The sequence below is a fragment of the Pantherophis guttatus genome, chromosome 2 (assembly GCF_059756535.1).
Source record: "Pantherophis guttatus breed Tessera chromosome 2, ASM5975653v1, whole genome shotgun sequence".
Taxonomy (NCBI): Eukaryota; Metazoa; Chordata; class Lepidosauria; order Squamata; family Colubridae; genus Pantherophis; species Pantherophis guttatus.
The window spans coordinates 29,343,450-29,368,805 of record NC_142064.1 but is presented as its reverse complement, the minus strand read 5'-3'; the positions used below and the strand labels follow the sequence as shown (position 1 = coordinate 29,368,805).

The following is a 25,356-nucleotide window of genomic DNA, read 5'->3' as shown; positions in this document are numbered from 1 at the left end:
AAGGAGAAGGAAGGAGGGGAAGAAGGAAGGAAGGAAGGAAGGAAGGAAGGAAGGAAGGAAGGAAGGAAGGAAGGAAGGAAGGGGTTAATACAGCTTTAGCTTAGTCCTTTCAGAATTGCCTGCACAGAAGTATTGTCAATTCTTCTCCTTTTGCTATTTATTTATTATTTTTGGGGTGCAAATGGGCTTTAATTGAAAATTGCTTCTGAGGAGTCAATGGGATTTATGACACAATATAGTGCTTTTTAATAAGCTCAGCCTCTAATGTCTTACTTTCCTTGGTGATGGGAGCAGAATGTTTTGCTGGTCTCTCCCCATCCTTTCAATGGGGGTGGGGGGCATTTGCACCCGGAAACTGAGGGTTGGTTAACCCTTTCATTTCTGGAGGTGTTGTGTAGGCCCAAGGCATGGGGAAAGGGAGAATGGCCAAGAGGCGGGGCTGGGTGTGATGAATGATGTCAAGTTAGCCAAGCCCACCCAGTCACATGACCACCCAACCACGCCTACCCAGCATAGGGCAGAAAACTGGTTGTTAAATTATTTGAATCCCACCATTGGTGGACTGCAACACCCAGAATTCCCCAGCCAAAAGTTCCATCCTGTTCGTTGTCTAGTGTCAGGCCAAGTGGCATCTTACTTAATAGTCTTCATTTGAAGATAATTTTTAATCCAATAGAATGTGACCTAACATAATGGTATTTTAGAGTAGCTTTACCCAATGCAAGCATTCTTCAAAAGTGCGGATTTCACATCCAAAAATTCAATGCAAATATTGGTGAGAATTCTGGAAATTTACATTTTAAGAAAATATGTAGTTGAAGTAAGGTGTAGAGTAAGAGCTAAAAACATTTTTTCAATTGGGATAAGCTAGAAGATTTTATATATAACAATATTAACAATTTTTCTGAAGAAATGTACTTGAAACTTCATTTGAAACCCATAAGCGCTCCACAAACTGATGGAGAAACATTTGAGCTGGTTCAACTAAAAATGTTCTTCACTCTTTTTATTTTTAGCACAATCTTTTTTTTAGATAGTTCTAGAAGTAAAATTAACATGCACTTGCAAAGAAGGAAACATGGACATTTTTATATGTGTGTGTGGGTGTATATATATTTATATAATCATCTCATATAAGAAAAATAATTTAACAGAATTAGGAATAGAATATTTTTGCACAACACTATTAATAGCATTTGTATGATATACACATGACTATCAGACACTTGACAGCTAATAGAAATTGTTGAAATAAGCCACACAGTCATCAGCCAACAAGTGGAGGCATCTCACACATTCAACACAACTCTCTCTTCCACACAAGTTTATATACACTGAGTAGGTCGTTAAATATTGCACTGATTGGCCCAAGATCCCTCAGATTTGAGGTGTTCAAAAATAGAAAAGAAATCTATTTTTAAGTAACATCTTCATGCAACATTTAAGATATTTCAGTTACACAAACACTATTAAAGAGTATATACATTCCGACAGTCCAACTGAGTCACAACACATTAGCTGACGTTATTCACGATATGTTGAACAGGAATCACAGCACAGGTTCTATTTAACACTAGTTTGCAAGGTACGTGTCAGGATTCCCCATTCCTGCCAATTCATCATGGTTAGGTGGTGAGCAAATCCTAGTATCAGTTTCATGTGTTTGGAAAGAGAGATTAGGTGGTCAAAAAGTTAAGGTCAGTCTCTCCTTTAAAATGCCAAGTGGATCCTGTATTCAGGAGCCTGCCATCTGCTGCCACTGTAAATATAGATTGTACAGGTTGGGAAATTACTAGAGGCACTTGCTAGTGACGAGATGAATTTCTTGGCAAGTTCCACATAGCAGAAGAGACAAAGAGGAGAGGAGAAGAAAAAGGAGGGGAACTGGAACTGTACAGAGATTGTCACCACTAAACTGAGAAGGGAAATGAGTTGCCATGAGAAATAAGATATATTTGGTAAGGTGAGATTTGAGCATTTACATACAGTAAATAAGCTTTTAACAGTGATAAAAACGAAGTTCTCTTAACCTGAATTGAGCACTTTGAATTCAAGTCTTTCAAATGTAAAACTAAAAAAACAAAACAAAACTCTACTTGACTGTGGGAGGTGGGGGATGGGTATGAAATATGACTGACCTTTTACATGAAATAAATAAACATTGGCCAGCTATAATTATGGGAATTGTAATGCTGGTATTCAGCATAGTATTTCTGATTCCCAAAGCTGTTAGCACAAAGCTATTTGCTGTATTTGGGAAACAGTGTTCCATTGGCTACAGATCCAAGATTGGCCATATTCCTGTGACTTCCGGTATGTCTTATCATTATCTAAGTTAGACAGGTCTGATTGGAGGTTGGGGTTCAACATTTGGAGGGGCATATATGGCCCAATGTCCACCCCTGCTCTAAACTTTTTAGTAACTTATTAATTGAATGAATGTATGTTTTATGAGTAACCAAAGCTACCTGAGATGTGAATGTTTTTGGCCTTTCTAATATACATACAAATATATGAGAATCTGCCCATATCAAAAACAAGCAAAATCTACAAAAAGACCCTCGGGGGTCTTGTCATTCCATAATAGCACTGGTTTGACAAAATCAACATTCATAGTTGCCACGGACAACTTCAACTTCAACAGACAAAAGTTCAAGCTGAGGACAGTTCAACATGGGTCCATATAGGATAATTCAGAGTTCAGTCCAGGTTTTACTGGATGTCTCTAGCACAATTTGGGTGGGGATATATGTAGATTTTGCCATCACAGAAGCAATTACATCATTTGATCCATATTCAAATGAAAATATATTGGTGCTTGACAGGAAAAACAAAACTTCGATCTACATTGAAAGCTAGCTCTAATAACTATGATTGACAAAAAACGGACATCAACGGACATGAATCTTGCACCACGGTTACATTTCTTAGAAACCATGACATTCCAAGAAGGTTGCAAGTTAGGAGCAAACTCCAGTGAACATAGTGCACCACAGCACTTCATTCTTAAAATTAAGTAAGGTGCAGGCAGTACAGCTGGATGTATCAGAGCTGAGCTGACCAGAAAGAAAAATTGAATCTTTCAGACTCAAGCTCTGGAAAGGCCACATACTGTAGATCTAGCTATTCAGGTAGTGTTCCATGTCAGTCATCCCTGACCAGATGCCTCTTACTGGCACTGGGCTAAAATATCCATAATTCTCCAGCCAGCATGCTTGCTTGCTGGTGAATGGGAGCTGTAATCAAACATCTCTGAAAGGTGTTGGGTCAAGGGAGGCTGCACCATGCAGTGTATTGAAGGCTAATGAAGTTCACAATAATGCAAAACCATTTCACTTAAAATGGAGGAGAGTATTAAAGAAAGGTGAAAGCATGCTCAGGTCTTCCCAAATAAGGATTAGCTACATGAAGTGAAAATGATTTCAGAGTGGCAAGGCAAAGTCCGTGAAGGGCTTTCCTAGCAAGATCTAAATATTTGCAGTGAGAAGAGTTTAAACATTTCTAGCTCCTCTGAAAGCTCCCTCCTTCTTACCTTAGCAATGGACCAATCAGACTTACCACCCAGAGCAGTAAGTTACCTGTGCCACTCTTCTTTTGTGATATCATTAGTGCGATCATATAGGAATCTATGGTATATACAATATATCTTTGTAATTCAGGTAGCACTATAACATTGGAAAAAGAATCTCAGTTTTCCAGGAACAGTAGTTTCTTGAATGTCAGGGAAATATACAATCCCGGCTAGAAAGCACTTTACCAACATAGATAATTAATCCTGCAGAAAATAAGTTCCATTGCATTATTAATCATTTGGAAAAGCCCTCTGTATAAGTACGAAAGTATAAATGGTTCCATTAACAGTCACATACATTGCAGCTAAGAGTAAGGAAACATTTTGACAGAAAGGACAGACCAAGCTATTCTGCATTTTGGACATCAAGCAAACAGTTTTATATATAGATTTTTTGTTTTTGTTTTTGCTTTTTGTTTATGTGCTATCTTGAATTAATGGCACGCAAAAGGACAAAGCACATTCATAATTTCATAAAGTGAGTTTAAATCCCAAATTATCAATTTATTGATAAGATATGTAAGACCGTTGATAGATTATGTTTGCATTATGTGTTTATGTATAATATACTATAAGTGTTTGACTCGCACATCTGAAGGATATTTTATGAAGAAATCTTTTGCTCTCCTGCAGGGAGCAAAACACTTAAGAATGTGATTTACTGCAATTTTCCTAATTAAATTTCTTGATTAATATTGGTTTCCCCATTTCCTCCTCTTTTTTGCTCACTCAATCTCCACCTCAGTTCTGTAACAATAAAGAAGCAAAATATTGGTTACTATCCGGTTTTCTAAACTTCGGTTTGATTTTTGTAATCTTGTTGTATATATTCTTAAATGATTTTGGTGCATTTGAAAGATTCTATCTAGAGAAAGTTGTTCAGTAGGAATCATGGAACAACAACAGCCAACTCATTCCTATTGTTTCAACTAATGATAGAGGAAATTTTAATTTAAGTTGCATACCAGATTATGTATATTAGGAAAAAATTGTAAATATCATGCATATAAAAGCCTCCACCTACAGGCTGAAGTGGCGCAACCTACACACATATTTACCACTCTCATCGAGTCTAACCTACATTCACTTTTTAAAAAATAGCTAATTTCTACATTCTAGTCTGAACCAGCCTCTGTGCTGCAGTTTATCCTGGCCCAAAGTTGTCACTTGGCTATATAAATTGCAGAAACTGGTGATCAAATCAGGACCACAGTGGGGAAAAAAAAATTAATTTTCCCTCCCCTTTTCTTAGGTTTTGATTTTGATTAGATTTTTGCGCTTATTCTAGAGCAGGGATGTCATACTCAATTTCATTGAGGCAGGGATGAAATTCAGCCGGTTCTATCCAGCTCGGGTGAACTGGTAGCGGCGGCTGCGGGAGGCTCCACCCACCTGCGCGGATGTCATTATGTTGCTTTTTTGCAATGATTTTAAGCCTCTGTGCATGCGCAGAAGGCTTTGCACATGCGCAGATGATGGCACGTGCACATTTGTGAAACGGTAGTGAAGATAAGTGAATTTCACCCCTGCATTGAGGGTTGCATCAGGATTGTGTTTGACCTCGGGGGGCACAGAGTGGGCGTGGCCAGGATGGGTATGGCCAGCTTGACGTCACTCGTGTCGGGGGTGCATGTGGTGGCCTGAGTGCTCTGTGAGAGAAAACGGGCTCCCAAGCTCCATTTTCAGCTATGATGGCTTCCTGCAACCCTTTGCCAGCGAAACAGAGCTCGGGAGGACAGCCCTCCTGAGCTCCGTTTTTACTGGCAGAGGCACTGCGGGCCAGTCCTTCGCTGTTTCCAGGGCAGCCCCAGTGGCCAGATCTAAGCACCCCATGGGCCACCTCCGGCTCCTGGGCCTTGAGTTTGACAACCCTGTTCTAGAGTAAAACTCTCCTCCTCCACAGCCTAGTTTCTACCTAAAGAAATATATTAATTGGCCCAGAGAGGCCAAAATCAGAGGATGTTCTGACACATTTGGGCCAGTTGAGGCAAGAAGAAGACAATAGTAGTGGTGTAGGAGTTGCCTGAACTATGTAAAAAGTATGGACATTGAATGTCCAAATGCTCCTTATTGCATGTTTTTGTAATAGTCTTTTAGCATTTAAGGAGCTTAATCCCAGATGCACTCATTTTAATTATCTGAGCATCCATTTGAAGTGGGAAAGAAAAAGAAAGAGGCTAGTAATAAGGGTAATTATATGTGTATATATGTCTCACAATATGTCACACATATATAAATAAACAGGGCCAAAATAGATATCCCTCCCCTAATAATATGCATCCAGTTATGTTGGCCAGAAATTCTAGAAATTCATCTATACATGGGATACATTGGTTTAAATCTTATTCTCCTTCTGTAGTAACAACAATCAGATACATGGAAGATTATTTTCTTGCAATTAATTATATTTTTAATTTATCTCTTATTACTCTTGATTGATCAACCTGGAATTTAATCCATATTTAAAATATGATATAATGAAGAATGATAAACATCTAATATTTATTTGGGAGCCCCACTCATTAGAAGGCTTTTGACCCAAATCAGTGGTGAAGATGGAACATGCAGGTTGAAATAAAATTACTTCCTACTTCCAGAAAGAGAACTAATTAACATAGTGTGTAGTAAATATCTTGGCACAGGGGACTATAATTAAAATATTTGGCACATTGCCCTGGTAAATTCATCCAGAGATTTCATAATCATTTGATATAGTCTATTTTTTTTTGCAATTGTTGAATATGTTGTTGCTACTAATGTTGTTAATAATAATAATAGTAATAATAGTAATCAGAAACCATCCAAATTCAGATGATCTCCTTAAAAGTTGCAAGAAAATAATCAGAGTCAAATTATTGCTAAAAGCTAATGATTCAGTCAAGACCTTTTATATAGTAGCTCCCGATGATGTCAATGAAAATGGAATGGAAATAAGAACAGAAAAATGACTTTACCATGACAAATAGGGAATCTATTTTTTAGGAATCAGAGAAGCAGTTCTTCAATAGATGAGTCTCCACTGTTGTCATATTCCTTTAGAATAGATCTATCACATTAAAATTATAAGGGTGTTCTTGAAACACATAAAATTTCCATGGACATGTTATAGTCACAGCTACTACCTTGGTGACTCTTGTTTCTAAGTGGCACTCCTCACAATGTTTTAGGACCATGCAATGGTCAATATACAGGAAAAAGGGGAAATGTTGGAGCTGCTGACCCAAACTTGTAGGAGAGCTTCAGTGGCAATGAAACATGAGATGCACAATCTACTGTGACAGTCTTTGATATGGTTGTAAGGCTAATCAATTAATAAATGACTACCACTGTACAACAGGATCACCAGATATCTTCAGCATCATCATGCTGGTAAATTTAGCTGCACTTTTAGAAAACTAAAAGGTTTAATGATTTACTCTTTCATGACCAAGTATATGGCATATGGACAATATTGAAAAATGCATTTAAAGATCATAGATTCCATGCATATAAAAACTGATATGAAAAGATATCTAAATCACTTTTCTCCTATTATGCTCCTCATGTGTTGATGCTATTTGTATTTACTACTTGCATTTTCTCATCAGCCAGGTATTATATGTACTTGTGAAGAGTTGTTTTGAATGAACTTGCTAAGCCCTTTAAAGATTGACTGCATTTAATTTTATATGTCTGTGTTTGATATGGAAACAAACATGCAAACTGTATTGGAAATCTTAAAGTATTTTGCGTAGTGCAAGTAGGGAGCAGCACCTGCTTTCAAGATGTCAGGCACCATTGTGCATTTCATAGGATAGTGTGAATCCCTATTTTTAATGTTTTTTTTTAAAAAAATATCCCAGATCAAATCTCCTGAGATAATATGCAAAAATGCTGAAATCTCACAATATTTTTTTTGCAGTCTCTTTATATGCTATAAGAATCCAGATATCTACAGATAGAATCTTGCTGTCTCCTTTTCTCTAATGAGAAGAGGTATTATGGCGGAAAAATAAGCCCTGTTACATCTTATTATTTGCATATGGACATCTGAATTAAACTTATTTTCCAAATTAAGCAGAACAGTCAGTTCTACTAATTGAATCAGATTGGAATTCTCTAAATCTTTTCAGATGATTTGGAAGTTTTGTCCAAATAGTTTCTAAATTTCAACTTGAATAAACATATTTAATTTGATTTGAGCATTGGAATAAAATTGGATTAATTTTCCCCGAATCACATTGACAATTTAAACAGGGTTTTGTCTGCTTCATACAGACTTCCGCCAATCTGTCTATCTGTCTTAACAATTGTCTTCATGTGATCAGTATGGAATCTATATCGGTTTTGCTTAATGAAACTGAATTAAACGTTGCATAAATGTGATCTAAATAAGCCAAACACTGTGCAATAGTGTTTGGCTATGGGTCCACTTTACCTTGGATTCTATTGTGAATTACAATGAATTGGTGGACCAGAACAAAGAAATGGGCAACAAGAACAAACATTATATTTAATATCATTTTAACTGAATCATAATGAAAATGGTAATGATAAACATGCAAGCAATGAAATTGCCCTAGATGTACGGTATTTAATAGTTTTCTAATTCAGTCACATTAAGAATCATAAAATGATGGAAATTTTTGGGAGGACTCTGGGAATAGCATCTGAGGTTTTAGAAGGACTGCATGGACAAATTCTGGTCTAATGATGGATGGGACCTTGCCAGAAAATCAGTGCTGATCAAAAAAATCCAATTAGAAGTAAGCAGGCAGCAGGTTTTTGCAAAACCTATTTCTGAACTTGGGTATCTTGGCTTTGGAGTAGGAGACTTCACTTACCATGAAAATGAGAGCGTGGCATGCTTGTAATTATTTAGGGACACCATATGATTTCTCTAAAAGTGCCAGATCCTTGCCACATGGAACCACTCATCTTCAGGCAAGTTATCTAGATAGTATACAGGTAGTCCTCAACTTACGACCATTTGTTTAACAACCATTTAAAGTCAGAACTGGTCCTTGCGCTTACAACTGCCTCAGCGTCCTTGCAGTCACATGATCAAAATTCAGGCACTTGGCAACCGACATGTATTTATAATGGTTGCAGCTTCCCACAGTCACCTAATCACCATCTGTGACTTTCCCAGAGGGCTTCCATTAAGCAAAGTCAATGGGAGAAGCCAGATTCACTTAATGACCACATGGCACACTTAATGACTGTGGGGAAAAAAGGTTAATAAAATCAGATACAACTCCCTTAACGACTGCATCGCTTAGCAATGGAAGTTCTGGTCGCAATTGTGGTTATAAGTTGAGGACTACTTACGGTTGCATTTGCAGAATCGCATTGCTACACTTCAGCAAGTTTTTACCTTGATCCAGAATGCTGAATAATAGAAGTCCTATTTCTGAACTACTTGGTCATTGCCCTGGAATAAATAGCAATAACTGAAAATGGGTGATGGAAGAGTCAAAACCAGGCAGAATTTGTGACGGAGGTCACAGCACCAGCTGAAGCAGCGATAGATTTAGAAGGAAGAAAGGAAAGGTCACAGAGAAGACAAGCAGCCATCTAAGTGTTGAGGCCAAATGCAGAGAAATTAGAAAGTCCTTTCTTTACACATTTGTAACTCTGAATACATCTTTTACCAGGAATGGACATTAAAGAAGAGGTATACTCCTCTGAAATGAACCAGTAAGACATTATAAATAAAGGCGTATAGACCTAGGTAAATACTCTATTGGCCAAAGAACACACTGGAGTTGCCATGGTTGACAATGATGTTATTAACAGCCACAGGTCGGTTGCTGTTGTGGTGGTGGGGTCTCCTTTAATCTCGTGTTTTGTTTACCAGCAGCAATAGCAGGATCGGTCTCCAGACTTTCAGACATTTTGTCGCAGATGATATCCACAAGTCGTTCAAAAGTCTGCTTGACGTTGATGTTGTCCTTGGCACTTGTCTCAAAGAACTCAAAACCTAGTGAACGAGACCCAAAACACGGATATCATCAAACTTTAATCATCTCTCTTTTGAATAAGGTTTATAGATTGCAGCTGAAAACGTTAATGTAACTGAAAGGACTAAGGAAACCAGTAAAGGTAAATATAGTATACATCTAGTCTTCCGCTTAATGACGGTTCATTCAACAAGGGTCCAAAGTTACATATAAGGGACTCAGAAACAGTGAATTACCAGCTGTATTTGCATTTACAATCATTGCACACTGTCACATCACCCCTGCAGACACGCGATTGTAATTCGGGCACTTGGCAACCAGATCAAATTTATGATTGGTTATAGCATTCTGCTGTCACATGATTATAATCTGTGATCTTTTTTTGGGCAAAAAAAAAAAAGCCCATTGGGGAAGCTGGATTGGTTTAATGTCATAATTCATTTAACAACTGTCGTAAAAATGGTTGTAAAAATCAGGTGTGATCACATAGCATGACCAAAAATTCTGATCCCAATTGTGATTGTAAATCAGGAACTACCGTATTTTTCAGAATATGAGACGCACTGGACTATAAGACGCACCTACTTTTTTTGGTGAGGAAAACAAGAAAAAGAAATCTGCCTCTGCCTCCCAGCAATTTTGCCTCGTTGCAGCAAACAGCAAACCGCCTGCTTTACTTACATTTTCGTTTTCAGCATAGCTTGATTAGCACAAGAAAAAAAAATCTGCTCCAGCAATTTACCTCATTGCAGCAAGCAGCAGAGGCCTGAGCAAAATAGCTGAGAGCAAAACAGCTGAGAGCCGGGAGGCCAATCCAATCAACTTGTACTAATTAGGCTGTGCTGAAGCTGAAACGCGCTGTTTCTTCTTGCCGCTTGCTACAAGGAGGCAGAGACCAAAGGGTGGGGGCCAGTGGGTGGGTGGGGCTACATTTGGTGTACAAGACACACCTAAATTTTCACCCCCTTTTAGGGGGGAAAAGGTGCGTCTAATTCTCCAAAAAATATGGTACTTATATCTCCTAGTTAAAACAAGGACTGATATATTGTTTTGTTTCCCATGGGACTAGGAAATAAAAGTCAGCTCCATCAATTTCTGATTAGTTCAGATCTTTGTGAGAAAGTAGAGAGCTAACCATGGAATGCATTTAGATCAACAGCCCCCCAAACTTTTGGGCACCAGGGACTGGTTCTAGGGAGAGAGTTTTTTCCCATGGACTGGAGGGGATGTGGTTTGTGTGCTGCCTGCATCCCTCAGATGGGGCTTCACTTGTTTCCACAGCCTGGTTTTTGGCATGCTGTGGAGCGGTGCCAGTCCACGGACCAGAGTTTGGAGACTCATGATCCAGATTAGGGGTCCCCAACCTTGGCAACTTTAAGATTTATGGACTTCAACTCTCAGAATTCCTCAGCCAGCTTTGCTGGGAGTTGAAGTCCACAAGTCTTAAAGTTGTTAGGTTTGGAGACCCCTCGTCTAGATTATATTGTCACGAAATCCAAAATCCGCATTAGAAGGTAGGACAATGCTCTGGATTTGAACAGAGAAAAAGGACTTCAGAACTGTATTGACTTATGCTACTCTTTATATAAACTGTGTCTTCCCCCAGGATTGTGCTGTTGGCTTTGCATAATCTTGAGTAAAGATGTGATTAGCGTACAGAGGCACTGACAGGTTTTTACATTCACATCACAGACAGACTTCAGAGCATTATTTTCCTTCCTGTCTAAAGTTATGCACAAACCCAGTTGGGATGAGGGGATATCATCAAGGCCTTGTTAATTCCTTTATTTTCACATTGCTTGTGAAACTGCAGCTGTGCTTTATTATTTCTTTCTTTCTTATCAAAATTCTATGCCACTCATTTCACCTAGATGATTCTAATGCACTGGTCATGAAGTTACTTTTTCATCACTAATGTAAATGCAAGTCCCTAAACTAGGTCTCCCTGTATATATTATAGTATATTATACATGTGCACCACTTCACTCCAACTAGATTCTAGGTAGTTAAAATCATCTGTAGCCACCAAAGCAGGGGTAGGTTCCAAATCCCGTTGCTACTGGTTAGCTTGTGCATGCGCAGAAGCATCCAAGCGGGTGGGCGGAGCCTCCCGCCATCACTATCGGTTTGCCCAATCCAGTGTGAACTGGTAGCAACCCACCACTGCACCAAATCCCTCAGTAACTGGAGCCACATCAGTTTACCCTTCCAAGAAGGGGAGGTAGAGATAGAATGGGAGTTATTCATATTCACTGAATCTAGGGTGAATTTCTTGAGGAGTGGGCAGATTGACACTGTCTTCAAACCTCCCTTTCTCTCAAGGAAATACTGATGGACGTCAAAGCTCTTTTGTTAAATAGAAGTTGGCCTGAATTAGGGACAAGAGGTAGCATTCAGGCTTAAGTCCAGGATATTTGTCGGACCATCTGCAACCAGCAACAGCTCCCCATCGCCCGGTGCGTTCTCACAGGGAGGGCCTATTCAGGGTGCCATTGGCTAGACAGTGTCGACTGGCGACCCCTAGAGGCAGAGCTTTCTCTGTGGGTGCTCCCACCCTCTGGAACCAACTTCCTCTGGGGCTCCGGTTGGCCCCTGACTTCCGCACCTTCCGCCGTGATTTAAAGACATGGTTGTTCAGCCTGGACTGGGGGGGGGGGTTAACATGTATTTTAACATGCTTTTATTCGGATATTTATGTGAGCCGCCCTGAGTCCTACGGAGATAGGGCAGCAGCATATAAATAAAATAAAATAAATAAATAAATAAATACAGGCATTATCCAGGGAGCCTGGATAGCTCAACAGACAGAGCTCTGTAATCTAACAACAGCTGTCTGCAATTAAAGTAAGATCAAATCCCGCCAGGCTCAAGGTTGACTCAGCCTTCCATCCTTTCTAAGGTAGGTAAATTGAGGACCCAGTTTGTGGGGGCAATAAGCTGACTTTGTATAAATATACAAAAGTATGAAGGCTATTGCTTAATGCATTGTAAGCCACCCTGAGTCTCCGAAGAAGGGCGGCATATAAATCAAATTAAAAATAAAAAAATAAAATAAAATTATGATATCCTCTGTAATTAAAATCCACTTGAAAAAATGAGGACAAGAACATAAATTCCACCACTTCTGCTATCAATCCTCCATTACATGAAGAATACTGAGAAGCTTCCTCTACTCTACTTGTTGAATGGGATACATTGGAAAGTTCTTCTGATGAAGTTTAAGTACTAGACAACTATTTATGGGCAGAGAAAATATTCCAAATAATCTGCACCCAACCATATGGAAGTTTGCCTCAGACATTCAATATCTCTTTATCCGGCATCTTTATTACACATTGTATTCCTTTTGAAAAATAGCAGCATAGCATGACATAGAAGGTCAGAATCATTCCAATCTCAAATAACTAACTTCACATATATTGGAAGTTATATACTGTTTGACCAGGGGTGGGTTCTACTTACCTTTACTAACAGGTCACAACAGGAGCGCATGCTTAGCTCTCTCTCACATGCACGGTTCTGCGCATGCACAGAAGCTTCTGCGCATGCGCAGTTCATTCATTATGTTGTCCGGGCAGGTGGGCGGAGCCTCCCGCTGCTTTTACTACCGGTTCGCAAGAACCGGACAGAACTGGGAGCAACCCACCACTGTGTTTGATCTATTTTGACAGTCATATACTTTTCAGTTCATTTTCTTTGGCTATCAAGACTAGGCACATTACATTATACATGTCTAAACTCTTTCCAGAAGTTCTATCCAGACAAATATGGAGGAGAAGGATGGGCAAAACTTCTCCAGAATGGTTTTTTTTTTTTTTTTTTAAATTTGATTTATATGCCGCCCTTCTCCGAAGACTCAGGGCGGCTTACAATGTGCTCAGCAATAGCCTTCATCCTTTTGTATATTTATACAAAGTCAGCTTATTGCCCCCACAAACTGGGTCCTCATTTGTAGAATTCCCTGCTGTCAGGGCTTTTCTTACCAAGTTGCTCTGCTAAATGTTTGCCTCTGTCAGCAGAGATTACACGTTCCTCTTCCATGTCACATTTATTGCCGACCAAAATAACCTGTGCATTGTCCCAAGAGTACGTTTTTATTTGGGTTGACCTTATGAAAGACAGAGAAAGAAAACAAATCCGTCAATGGATCAGCAAGTTTACAAAACTGATCTTACCTTTATACAGACTTGGATAACAGCAAAATGCAGTTTTTGATTTTTCATAGCAGGACAAACATTTTATATGCGCTTACAGGTAATCCTTGATTTATGACCACAATTGTAACTAGAATGATGCAGTCATTAAGTGTGTCATCATGTCATTGACATGATTTTACGACCATTTTTTTACCACAATCATTAAACAAGTCACATGATTGTTAAGTGAATCCAGTTTCTCCAACTGATTTTGTTTATTGGAAGCTGGCTGGGAAGATTGCAGATCACAATTACATAATTGCAAGATGCTGCAACCGTCATAAATGTGAGCTGATTGCCAAGAGCCTGAATTGCAATCACATGACTGCAGGGTACATGTTTGATGGTTGTAACTTTGAGGATGGGTCATAAGTCACTTTTTCCAAGGCTGTCATAATTTTTGAACCACCATTAAATGAATGGTCATAAGTGAAGGACTACCTGTATATTAACAGATGAGTACGTTCCAATTGGATTTTCTAATTCAGGATTCCAAAGAACTTGGGCCAACCCTTCAAAATTATCTGTAGCTGAGGCTTATCTTAGTCATTTATGCCAGTCTGAAAACTTCCATCTTTCATTCATAATCAATAACACTGCATTTGTTTTGAAGATTTGAGCAACTAGATACAGCCATTTTATCACATTGTCTAAGCCCTGGACAGGAATCTGCATACTCAGGGGTAGGCTTCAAAAATTTTAGTTCTCTGCCCGGTTGCTGGGTGGGCAGGGCCATGGTGGGGGTGACCTAGTCAGCCTCCTGCAACATGGCGAGGGGGGAGTGTTTTTGCCCTCCCCAGGTTTCAGAAGTTTTCTTCGAACCTCCAGGAGCCTCCAGGAGGGCGAAAATGGCCTCCCCAGGCTCTGGAGGCCTTCTCGAATTTCCAGTAGGCCCATTTTTTGCCCTCCCCGAGCCTCTGCACTTGCCCTGCACTTACCTGCATCCAAAACGGGCCGCGTGGGGACTCCTGGGAGGGGTGGGGTGGGGTGGGGTGGGTGGGGCCAGCCAGGAGTGGGATTTGGGGGTTCTCCAAACTGCACAGAATCTTAGCTAGAGGTTCTCCCAAACCCCTGAGAACCCACAGCAGCCCATCCCTGCACATACTATCCCAGACAAATGTCTTTCCAAACTTTTTTTGAAAACCCCCAATGATGGAGCACACACAATTCCAGGAGGCAGGTTCTTCTACTGCATAATAGTTCTCAGGTCCATGCCATTCCTTCTTATTATGAGTTTGGATCTCCCTGTGTGAAGCTCCCACCCACTGAGACTTTTCTTAACCTCAGATGCTATGGGAAATAAATCTATACCTTCTACCCTATCACAGTCCTTAAAGTATTAGAAGATTGCTATCAAGTAGTCTCCATATCTTTCTTTCCTTTAGGTGAAATATACCCAGTTCCTTTAATTGTTATTCAAAGGATTTAGTCTCCAAACTCCTTATCTGATATGATTGGTATTATCAGTTATCAGTTCTCTGTGACCATGACACCATAATGGCTTTCCTTGATCTAAATTTGTTTTAATCTTCACATTGAATAGCCACAGATAAGTGTTTCTGCTCAGGTAAGACCAGCTTAGAAGCCAGTCTAAAGTTGGAAAGATGCATCAGTGGGAGGAGCCAGAACCTATATGGACTTTATCCTGTCTGCTTTGTCCTCTTCTTAGTGTACCCATGCGCCGCCGACTTGCACAGCGCTTCCCAAGCCGTATCACAACTATTGCCTTCCAAGCCAATGCTTTGTTGGAGCACATCAGCATCATTGGGGGCAACCAGACTGGCATCTTCATTCATCGAGTCACTCCTGGATCCATTGCTGATGAGATGTCTTTGTCACCAGGCCAGCAGATTGTGCTGGTAAGACACTACATCTTCATTGTATGTTGTGTGGTACCTTCCTGCAAAATCTCTTTTTTTTTTTTTTAATTATTATTATTAAAATATAAACACAGATATAAAGACAATACAATACAAAGACAAACAAAAAACCCACCACCTACAAACCCACCTAACATTTTACATTTACGCTTTTGTCATCAACAGAATATATGTCATTGAGCTTATATAGTTTAATAAAGAGTAATTATTAAATGTCTAATTCCAATGTTATAACTTTTCACTACCAATTTACATTTCTTATGGGTTCATCTCCTTGTGAAAGTCTTTACCCTAATTTCTGTCCTCTACATTTTTGCTGATTTTCCTTTCCAGCCATTGATACCATTGGTGCCATACAAGATAGTATTCGCTTTCTTCCTTTTCCTGGAGTTCCAGCGTCAATCTGTCCATTTCAGCACACTCTGTTATCTTTGCAACGATTTTGTCTTTGGATGGGAGTTGGTCTGATTTCCAGTTTTGCGCGAACAGTAGTCTTGCTGCTGTCAAGATATGTATGATGAGATATTTCGTTTCCTTAAGATGTTGTGCCGTTATCATGCCAAATAGAAAAAATTCTGGACTGTTTTCTATTTGAATGTTCGTTATTTCTTCGATAATATTTTTTATATCTTGCCAATAGTGTTGGGCTTTCCTACATTTCCACCAAGTGTGATAATATGTCCCCTTTTTTGATTTACATTTCCAACATAACGCCGAAGTGTTTGGGTGTATTTTGGCAAGTCGGGCTGGTGGTAAGTGCCATCTATAAAACATCTTAATGAGGTTCTCCTTGTAAGATGTGGCTCTTGTCATTTTTATGTTCTGCTTCCATAATTTCTCCCAGTCTGCCAATTGAATATTATGTCCTATGTCCCTGGCCCACATTGTCATATTATGTTTAACTGTTTCTTCTATTAATTTGTCTCTCAAAAGGTAGTTATATGTTTTAGTAATCATTTTCTGGTCTGCTCCTAATAAAATTCTGTCCAGTTCGTTCAGATCTTTTGCAATTCCATATTTGATTTTATCCGTATTGTATCTTGAGTGTATTTGAGTGTAGTGCCACCAATCAATATTTATATCGCCATTTTGGAGTTGATGTCTTGGAGTGAGTTCTCCTTCATGATTCAGTAAATCTTGGTATCTCATCATCTTTCCGATTTCAAGGGTATTTGGAAATATCAATGCCTCCATCGGGGACCATCATTTTGGTATTTTAGTATAATAAGGACACCATGACTTTATTAATGCAGCCAATCCTTTGGCTGCTGCAACACGTTGCTTGCTCATGCTTAGTCAGTGGTCTACCAAGATATCCACATCTCTCTCAGAAGTGCTATTGCTAAACCAAGTACAGCTTACCTTGCCTCTGTGCATCTAGTTATTCTAGAGTGCTAAGCCTTCCATTTTTCACTCCTGAATTTAATTGAATGTCCAACTCTATCAAGATCTTTTAACGATTTGGAGTCTGTCTTCCGGGGTGTTAGCAATCCCTCCTCCCCAGTTTTGTGTCATCCAAAAATTTTATGAGCAACAATCCTAGCAACAATTGTGAAATGTGATAAGAGAAGATTAATTTCTTTTGAGGAGGATTTTAGTAATAAATCTGAAAAGTTTACTGTCTCATTGAAGTAAAAAGGCTTAATTAAAATTGGATAGCTTTCTAAAACTTATTGAAATATTAAAATGGTTAACTTAAAATTTAATGGATAGTTTTTTTAAAAAAGTGTTGAAACTTGTATTTTGTAGAACGTCTTATTGATAAGAAAGTATGGAAAGGATCTTAGTAACAAATGCGAAATGTGATAAGAGAATTTATAAAAGGAAGGTTGATGAATAATCTTTAAAAGGGGAGTTAAAGAGTGTGAGGGAGTTTTGAATCTTGTAGTAAATTAGTTTATTTTAGCTTATGTTTGTTAAATGTTATACCCTGTTTTTGCTCTGGGAAGTCGGGGGGGGGAGTGGGGAGTGGGGATTGAAGGATGGTTGAGGATAAAATTGTTGTTGAAAAAACTTTTTTACTAAAATAAAAAGATAGATAAATGTATTAATAGAAAAGTAAGAAATTTGGGGGGAATGTTACAATAAATGAAATGATAAAATTAAGATATAGCGGAATAACAAGAAGATACAAAAGATGTACTCAGATGATATACTGTATGATTGATTAAGAACTGTATGTTTGTTTATAAAAAATAAAAACTTTTTTAATACAAAAATTTTATGAGCAACATATGATGCAAAATGGCCAAGGTTCAGCAGGGATTTGCTTCCCAGGGGTCTCCTATTCTCATTCCTAACAAAAGCTAACAATCTGCTCCCAAAATGTTATTTTTGTCTCTGCTAAGATTGTCACCATATCGCCATATAACCAGGGGTGGTATTCATTTACTTTCTCTACCAGTTCGCAAATGTGCATGTGCCTTCCACGCATGCGCCTGGCCTCAAAAACATGCCTAAATAGGATGACAAAGAGCCAGGGCGGGTGGGCAGGCCCACCCGTGATTTCCACTACTGGTTTGGGCCAGGGGTCTGCAACCTTAAACACTCAAAGAGCCATTTGGATCCATTTCCCACAGAAAAGAAAACACCGGGAGCCACAAAACCCTTCCCGTGCCTGACTATTTCTTGAGCAGCCACAAAACTAGCATATGTAGTTGAATTAAACGTTCTGTTTTCTTCTGAAACTTTTCTTCAATTTATCCATGGTTGGACTACCAGGGTTGAAAAGCTCAATAAATCACGTGTCGCACATTGGCGGTTGTGACACATATTTTGAGTGACAGAGAGCCGCAGCAGAGGGGTGAAAGAACCACATGCGGCTCCAGAGCCACAGGTTGCTGACCCCTGGTTTGGGCGAACCGGTCTGAACCGGCTGAATACCACCTCTGCATATAATCTCTTTAGCTCTCTGGAAGGTTGGGAGGTTAAGCTATATTCTCATTGTCTGAATTGTTCCACCCTGGTCTAGATGGCCCACATCACAATCTCGAGCTTCTTTTATCAACAGGAGGGTTACAAATGGATTAATACTAAATTCTATGAGTAGTAAGCCTACATATAGATAAAACTATTATCAGTGTTAATTTTACAAACTTCTCTGGTGGCTTATTACTGTATTGTATCAAATATTCCTTCAGTTCTTTTCTCAAATTATCTCATTCAACCTCATGGAAAAATGTGCATTGATTTTGGACTATTTTTCAAAGAAGCCTTGGTGGAGCAGTGGACTAAAGTGCTGTTAAGTAGCACTTAGCTGCCAGCTGCCTGCAATTACTGCGAGTTCAAATTTAATTTAATTTAATTAATTAAATTTATATGCCGCCCCTCTCTGAAGACTCAGGGCAGCATATAAATTTAATTTAAAATCTCACCAGGCTCAAGGTTGACTCAGCCTTCCATCCTTCCGAGGTAGGTAAATGAGGACCCGGATTGTGGGGGCAATAAGATGACTTTGTATAAAAAGGAACACCGCTTGGGGGGGCCAAAAAAGCCCTACTAAGCAGGTATATACAAAAGTATGAAGGCTATTGCTTAATGCATTGTAAGCCGCCCTGAGTCTCCGGAGAAGGGCGGCATATAAATCGAACCAATAAATAAATAAATAAATAAATAAATAAATAAATAAATAAATAAATAAATAAATAAATAACTGAAATGCTATCATGACTGGATGTAGTGGGGAAGGTTGAGTGTCCAGTCTTTCACTGTATAATCATCTTTCAAAAGTCTTCAACCACTCTGGTTTCCTATGTTATGATTAAATTCTAAGGGTTTATTCTAAGGGATTTCATTATGAAATCATATGGCCCTTTTTCAAATGAGGAATATATGTAATCAGAGACACTGCAAAGAAATGGAAAGAAGTGTAATAGAAAAAGAAAAGAATAACATATCACTGCCTCCTCTGCCTGTTTATTACAAACTAACTTCAAAACTTCCATAAAAACTTTCTAAATATATAAGAATGGGGTAAAATAGAAATATTTTGCAGAGATGATCTAATTTTCTGAGAAACCAGAGGAATAGATTTGTTCAGAATATTAGTTTCTATATTATTGGCTGGTTTGTAATTTTTGGATTGTTCAGTGCTCTTGATTTTCTTTGTGATTCTAATGTACAAATGTTCCTTATCTGGAGTGAACATTCAAAATTAAAAAAAAATCAAAATTAAATTGTGTGCAATAATACCATATAAAACATCTCCCCTTGTTTCTTTGGAAATTGTGTGTGGGTTTTTGGAAGTGTTTGTTTTCAGCATGAGGTGATGTTCCAAGAAAATTAGATTAGGACATCTCCTGTTTCAAATTAGTTCTGTTTATACTAGGTCACATGCAGAACTTTTACCAGATGAAGACATGTTATTATGAACAGATCCATTGAATATGAAAAGTACATTTTATGAAGAACAGATTCTTGTATGCGTAAACTTGGGTAAATTTCTGCGGATCAGTTCGAAGATGGGCATCCTGCTAAAACGAATCCTGAGCCATCTCTAAATATATGTGCATAACTTTAGCCAACTGTGCTGAAAAATTTATTTCATGTATTTACTGGAGTTATATGCCTCTCCAATCCAACAGGACTCTGAGATGTTTGTGCTATGTCACACAAGCTGGTAATAAAATAGTTAGTGACTGGCAAAAGTCCTTTCTCCATTTTTGCAAAACATTTCTGCCTCTACCAACACTGAGGGAGAGTGGGTTGCTCAGAGATAGGGGGTTGGACTTGAGTATTTAGACAGAATTCTCAGGTACTGGGTTAAATTTTTCATACAGATTCATTCGTTCGTTCATTCATTCATTCATTCATTCATTCATTCATAAATATTTAAACCAACAACTGGCCAACCACAATCAATAGCTAGGGACCTTCATTGTTTTTCTGCCTTCCTCTAGCCCTGTGAGTGCCATATCAATGCCAGATTACTACAGTAATGGAGCAGTGTTCAGGTCAGAAAGAATTTTGGACATCGCAGGGACACAATCTCTAACCTCTGGTTCTAAATGAAGTGCCTTCCTTCCCCCTTTAATTTTTTTAAATTGAAATCCTTTACAATAGCTTTATTGGAATAAGTTGCTTTTATTTTTTTTCTATACTGTATGCAGATTTTTGCAAGTTATTTTCCCTAAAACAATGTGCTTTTTACTACTGTATTTTTCAGAGTATAAGACGCAACTTTTTCTCTCAAAAAAGAGGGTGAAAATGTGCGTGTTATACTCTGAATGTAGCCCCGCCCAGCCTCGCAAACGGAGATTTCAGAGGCTGAAAGAAGCCTCTGAAAGAAGCTTCAGAAAAAAGCCTCAGAAAAAAAGCTTCAGAAAAAAAAGCCTCCCAACAGAGCTTCAGAAAAAAAGCTTCTGAAAGGCTTTTATCTAAAATAATATGGCAAGCAACAAAAGAAGAATCAGTAAAGATTCTAACCAAACTATGCTAACAAATCTGGAGAATGACACAATAACCAACAGATGGGAAGAAGTTAATCTATATACCAATACCAAAGAAAGGAGATTGAACAGAGTATAGATAGTCCTTCAGAATAAAAGTCTCTGAAAGAAGCTTTGGAAAAAAAGCATCCAAACAGAGTTTTTTTTTCTGAAGCTCTGTTTCGGAGGCTTTCAGAGGCAGAATTTTTTTTCCCCTCCTGAAATGGAGTTTCAGATGTTTCAGAGGCAGAAAAAAAAGCAAGGCACAGAGCTCACAACCAACGAACCTGTTGCTAAAATTCACCTCTGGGAACAGCTGAATGGGGGTATTCTGGGAGGTGATCCACTCACCAATCAGTTTTTTTTTAATTTTCCTCCCTAAAAATTAAGGTGCGTCTTATACTCCAGTGCGTCTTATACTCTGAAAAATATGGTAATTATTATACCTTTTCAATATCTGAATTGAAAAATTTCAATTTCAGCACATAACTGTATTTCCAATCATATCTATGTTTGGGAAATGTACTTGGTAACTCTTCCATTCTTCCCATCTACATAACTTTTTTTCTTGCCATAAATATAAACAAATGCATACCCCGGTTAGCAAAGTCAAACAGTATTTCCTAATATATATACAATTGTAAGCTCATATTCTAGTTATGCTGTCCAGTGTCATAAGGGTGGGGGGTAGGGGGTGGGCACGAGGACACACACATGAAAATGGTCTAAAGTTTGCCACCATGTTAATAGAGATTTTGTATTCAGGTACAATGGTGTATGGTATGTCCAGCTGTGAATTTTTTGGTTCATGGATTGTAAAGAAGAGCAACAATGATGATTAGGGGTCTGGAGGCAAAAACATATAATGCAATGTTGCAGAAACCAGATATATTAAATCTACCAAAGAGAAAGACTAGGGTTGACATGATAGCAGTCTTCAATATTTGAAAGGCTGTCACAAAGAAGAGAGGGACAATCTATTCTCCAAAGCACTTGAGGGAAAGACAAGAAGTAACAATGGAAACTTATCAAAGAAAGAACCAATTTAGAACTAAAGAGAAATTTCCTGATGGAGAGAATTACTCAGTGGAACAGCTTGCCTTCAGAAGTTGTGGATGCTCCAACACTGGAGGTATTTAAGAAGAAATTGGTATAGGGCAGTGATGGCTAACCTTTTCGCCATCGCGTGCCAGGAGAGGGGGGCAGGGGAGGGGCGCACGCGCACGTGCCCACACGCATGCACACGCAATCCCACCCACCTCCGCTCCTGGCACATGATCGCTTGGTAGGCCCGTTTTTCTTTCTTACCTGGTTCCAGATCCTCTCTATGCATCTGGGAAGGGCGAAAACAGCCTTTCCCACTCCCTTGGAGGCCCTACAGAGGCTGAAAGGGGCCATTTCCCAACTCTCGGTGGGACAGGAAGTGACATTTTTTGCTGTCCCCAGCCTCCAGAACCTCTCTAGGAGTCTGTAGGAGCCTCTCTAGGAGTCTCTGGAGGCTGGGGACAAGGAAAAAGGTCACTTCCTGTGCCACCGGGAGTCGGGAAATGGGCCCTTTCAGCCTCCGTAGGGCCTCCAAGGGAGTGGGAAAGGCTGTTTTCGCCCTTCCCAGATTCATAGAAAGGATCTGGAGCCAGGTAAGAAAGAAAAACGGGCTTCCCTACCCACCCCCCAGGCCCTCCAGAGGCAGGAAACAGTCTGTTTCCCTATTTCTGGTGGGCCCAGAAGGCCCGAAAATCAGCTGGCCGGCGCACGCATGTGCCCCAGAGCTGAGCTGGCATGCCCACTAATATGGCTCCGCGTGCCAGCTGTGGCACGCGTGCCATAGGTTCGCATCACGGGTATAGGGTCTCCTTCTTGGGCAGACGGTTGGAAGGGATCTTGGACTTCCAAGATCCCTTCCAACTCTGTTATTCTGTATTCTGTATTCTATATTCTGTAATGTTCATGCAAGACCACTTGTAAATACCATAAAATGTGAAGTTTTAATGTATTTAATTTATTATATTTCCTGAGGCTGAAAATATAATAATAAAGATGAGCGTCCTGCCTAAACTATTATATCTGTTCCAAACCATACCAGTCTACCTAGATAATTTTTTTTTCTTAGAATTGAATAGCATCACCAGGAAATTCATTTGGGGAGGGAAAAAACCAAGGATTGCCTTACAAACATTACAGGATAAAAGGAATAGGGGCGGCTTTGGACTCCCAGCATGGGAAGTGTATCATAAAGCAGCAAACTTGGTATGGTTAAGGGAATGGGCCACCTTAGAAAATAAAAGAATCCTGACACTAGAAGGACATGATCTGCAGAGAGGCTGGCACACCCATTTATGGGATAAAAGCCAAAGGACAAGGACATATTTCCACAGGCATAAAACAAGAGATGCACTAATGCAGACCTGGAAAGAAATCAGACAAGCGCATTACACGAAGATCCCAAAATCGATATCCATAATGGAGGCCATGATATATCCCAATATGTTAGGAAGGGGAAAAAATGTTCAGATATGAAGATATCCTTGATAGTGGCGGGAATCTTAAAACAAATGAAGCCTTGAAGGAGCAAGGTATTCATATTGATTGGTGGCCTTATTTACTAATTAAGTCGAGATACCAGAAAGACAAGAAGGAATTTGGCATAGAACTAGGAACTAACGGATTAGATAAGATTTGGATGGGTACAGAAAACAAATTACTAGCCAAATTATACACGTATCTGCTCGAATATCAAAGGGAAGAGGAGGTAGTCAAAAACAGATGATCACATGGGAAAAAAACATTGGATGTAGTATAAATTTAGATGATTGGGAAACAATTTGGAATTGCAATCTTAAATAGACAAGAGTGGTAGCATATAAAGAGAACCAGTATAAGATGATATATAGATGGCATTTAGCTCCCACCAGAATAGCGAAAATCTATCCAAACGCGAGTCCAAAGTGTTGGAAATGTGGCCATTACCAAAGTTCCTTCTACCACATGTGGTGGTCATGCCCCGAAGCGACGAAATACTGGAAAAAGATACAAAGATGGACTCAAGAAATAATAGAAGAAACAGTTGATTTGGAACCAGAAACTTTTCTCCTGGGAATACCAAAAAGGACCTACTGGAAGGAAAAGAAATATCTAATCATGCACATTATCACAGCTGCTAGAATAATGTATGCAAAGCACTGGAAAGAGAAAGGACAGCCACCGGAGGAGCACATAATTGGAAAAATATTAGAATGCGCAGAGATGTGTAAATTAACTCACGTAATAAACGAGAAAGAGAATTCAGAATTTTACACGGTGTGGGAAATGTGGTATAAGTGGTTGGAAGGTAAACGCAAAAAGTAAAATCAATTAAGTAATCTAAGAGACACCATGTATATAAATTTGTGTAAATGCAAAAACCGCAGCCTGAATGAAAACTGTTGAATTGTATAACTATGTAACTTAATAAAAACCTAAAAAAACCCTAAAAAAAATAATTTATTATATTTCCAGTTCAGTTTTATTATTCTGCATATAAATTTAACTGTCTGAACATGGTTTTATAAACGGCCAAATATGCATTTAGGATCAATGACACATATGCCAATTTTCTCCCACGACCTTCTTTGGTGGAAATGATTGGCAAATATTGATCTTCTCCTTCCTTCCTTCCTTCCTTCCTTCCTTCCTTCCTTCCTTCCTTCCTTCCTTCATTCCTTCCTTCCTTCCTTCCTTCCTTCCCCACCAATGTAATTATTCAGTAGAATTTTGACCTGAAAGAGACAAACACTAAGCAGTGTTTGTCTCCAATTAGTTCTGCTGTCTGCGGCTTCAGCATAATTTATTTTCTGGATCTTGTCAAAGAGCTCCCAAAGAAATATTTTAAAACCTTATTTGACATCACAAAAAGAATAATGTTTCAGTACCCTGCACGTAATGTCTAGGTTTGCCTTCAAAAACTTTGCTTCTTTCTTAGTCTACTTTGAAATGCTGTCTTTATAGTAAGTATTATCTCTATAGATAATACTTACTAATAGTATTATCTCTATAGTAATGACAAATTAGGCATAGAAGTTGTCATGAGATAGTGAAATTAAATACAATACTAATTAAAGATCCAGAATTCAGTAGACATTTTGTGGAAACTTATGTTTGCTTACAAATGGACACTCATCCACCACATTCAGTTATATGAAAAATCTTGGTTGATTAGGTAAATGCTGTATATGTTGCATGTAAAAGTAATAGAATACAGTGATTACATCTGCACTATTCTTGATTGTGTAAGAAAAACCTACTAAAGAGCCCTGGTGGCGCAGCAGACTAAAGCACTGTTAAGTAACACCAGCTGCCTGCAAT

The 25,356-nt window shown here is 38.9% G+C and overlaps 1 protein-coding gene across 3 annotated transcripts in view; it reads right to left on the bottom strand.

Annotated features, from left to right (window-relative positions):
* Positions 1-991: 991 nt before the first annotated feature.
* The window catches only part of RAB3C (RAB3C, member RAS oncogene family), a 109,762-nt gene continuing 85,397 nt past the window's right edge, over positions 992-25,356 (bottom strand). For all 3 annotated transcript variants that reach the window (XM_034440932.3, XM_034440931.3, XM_034440933.3), the window contains exons 4-5: positions 13,497-13,621; positions 992-9,533 (exon numbers count right to left, since the gene is read on the bottom strand). In XM_034440932.3, the coding sequence (XP_034296823.1) occupies positions 9,343-9,533; positions 13,497-13,621 (316 nt within the window). In that variant the 3' untranslated portion in view covers positions 992-9,342. The remainder of the gene's footprint in view (positions 9,534-13,496; positions 13,622-25,356) is intronic.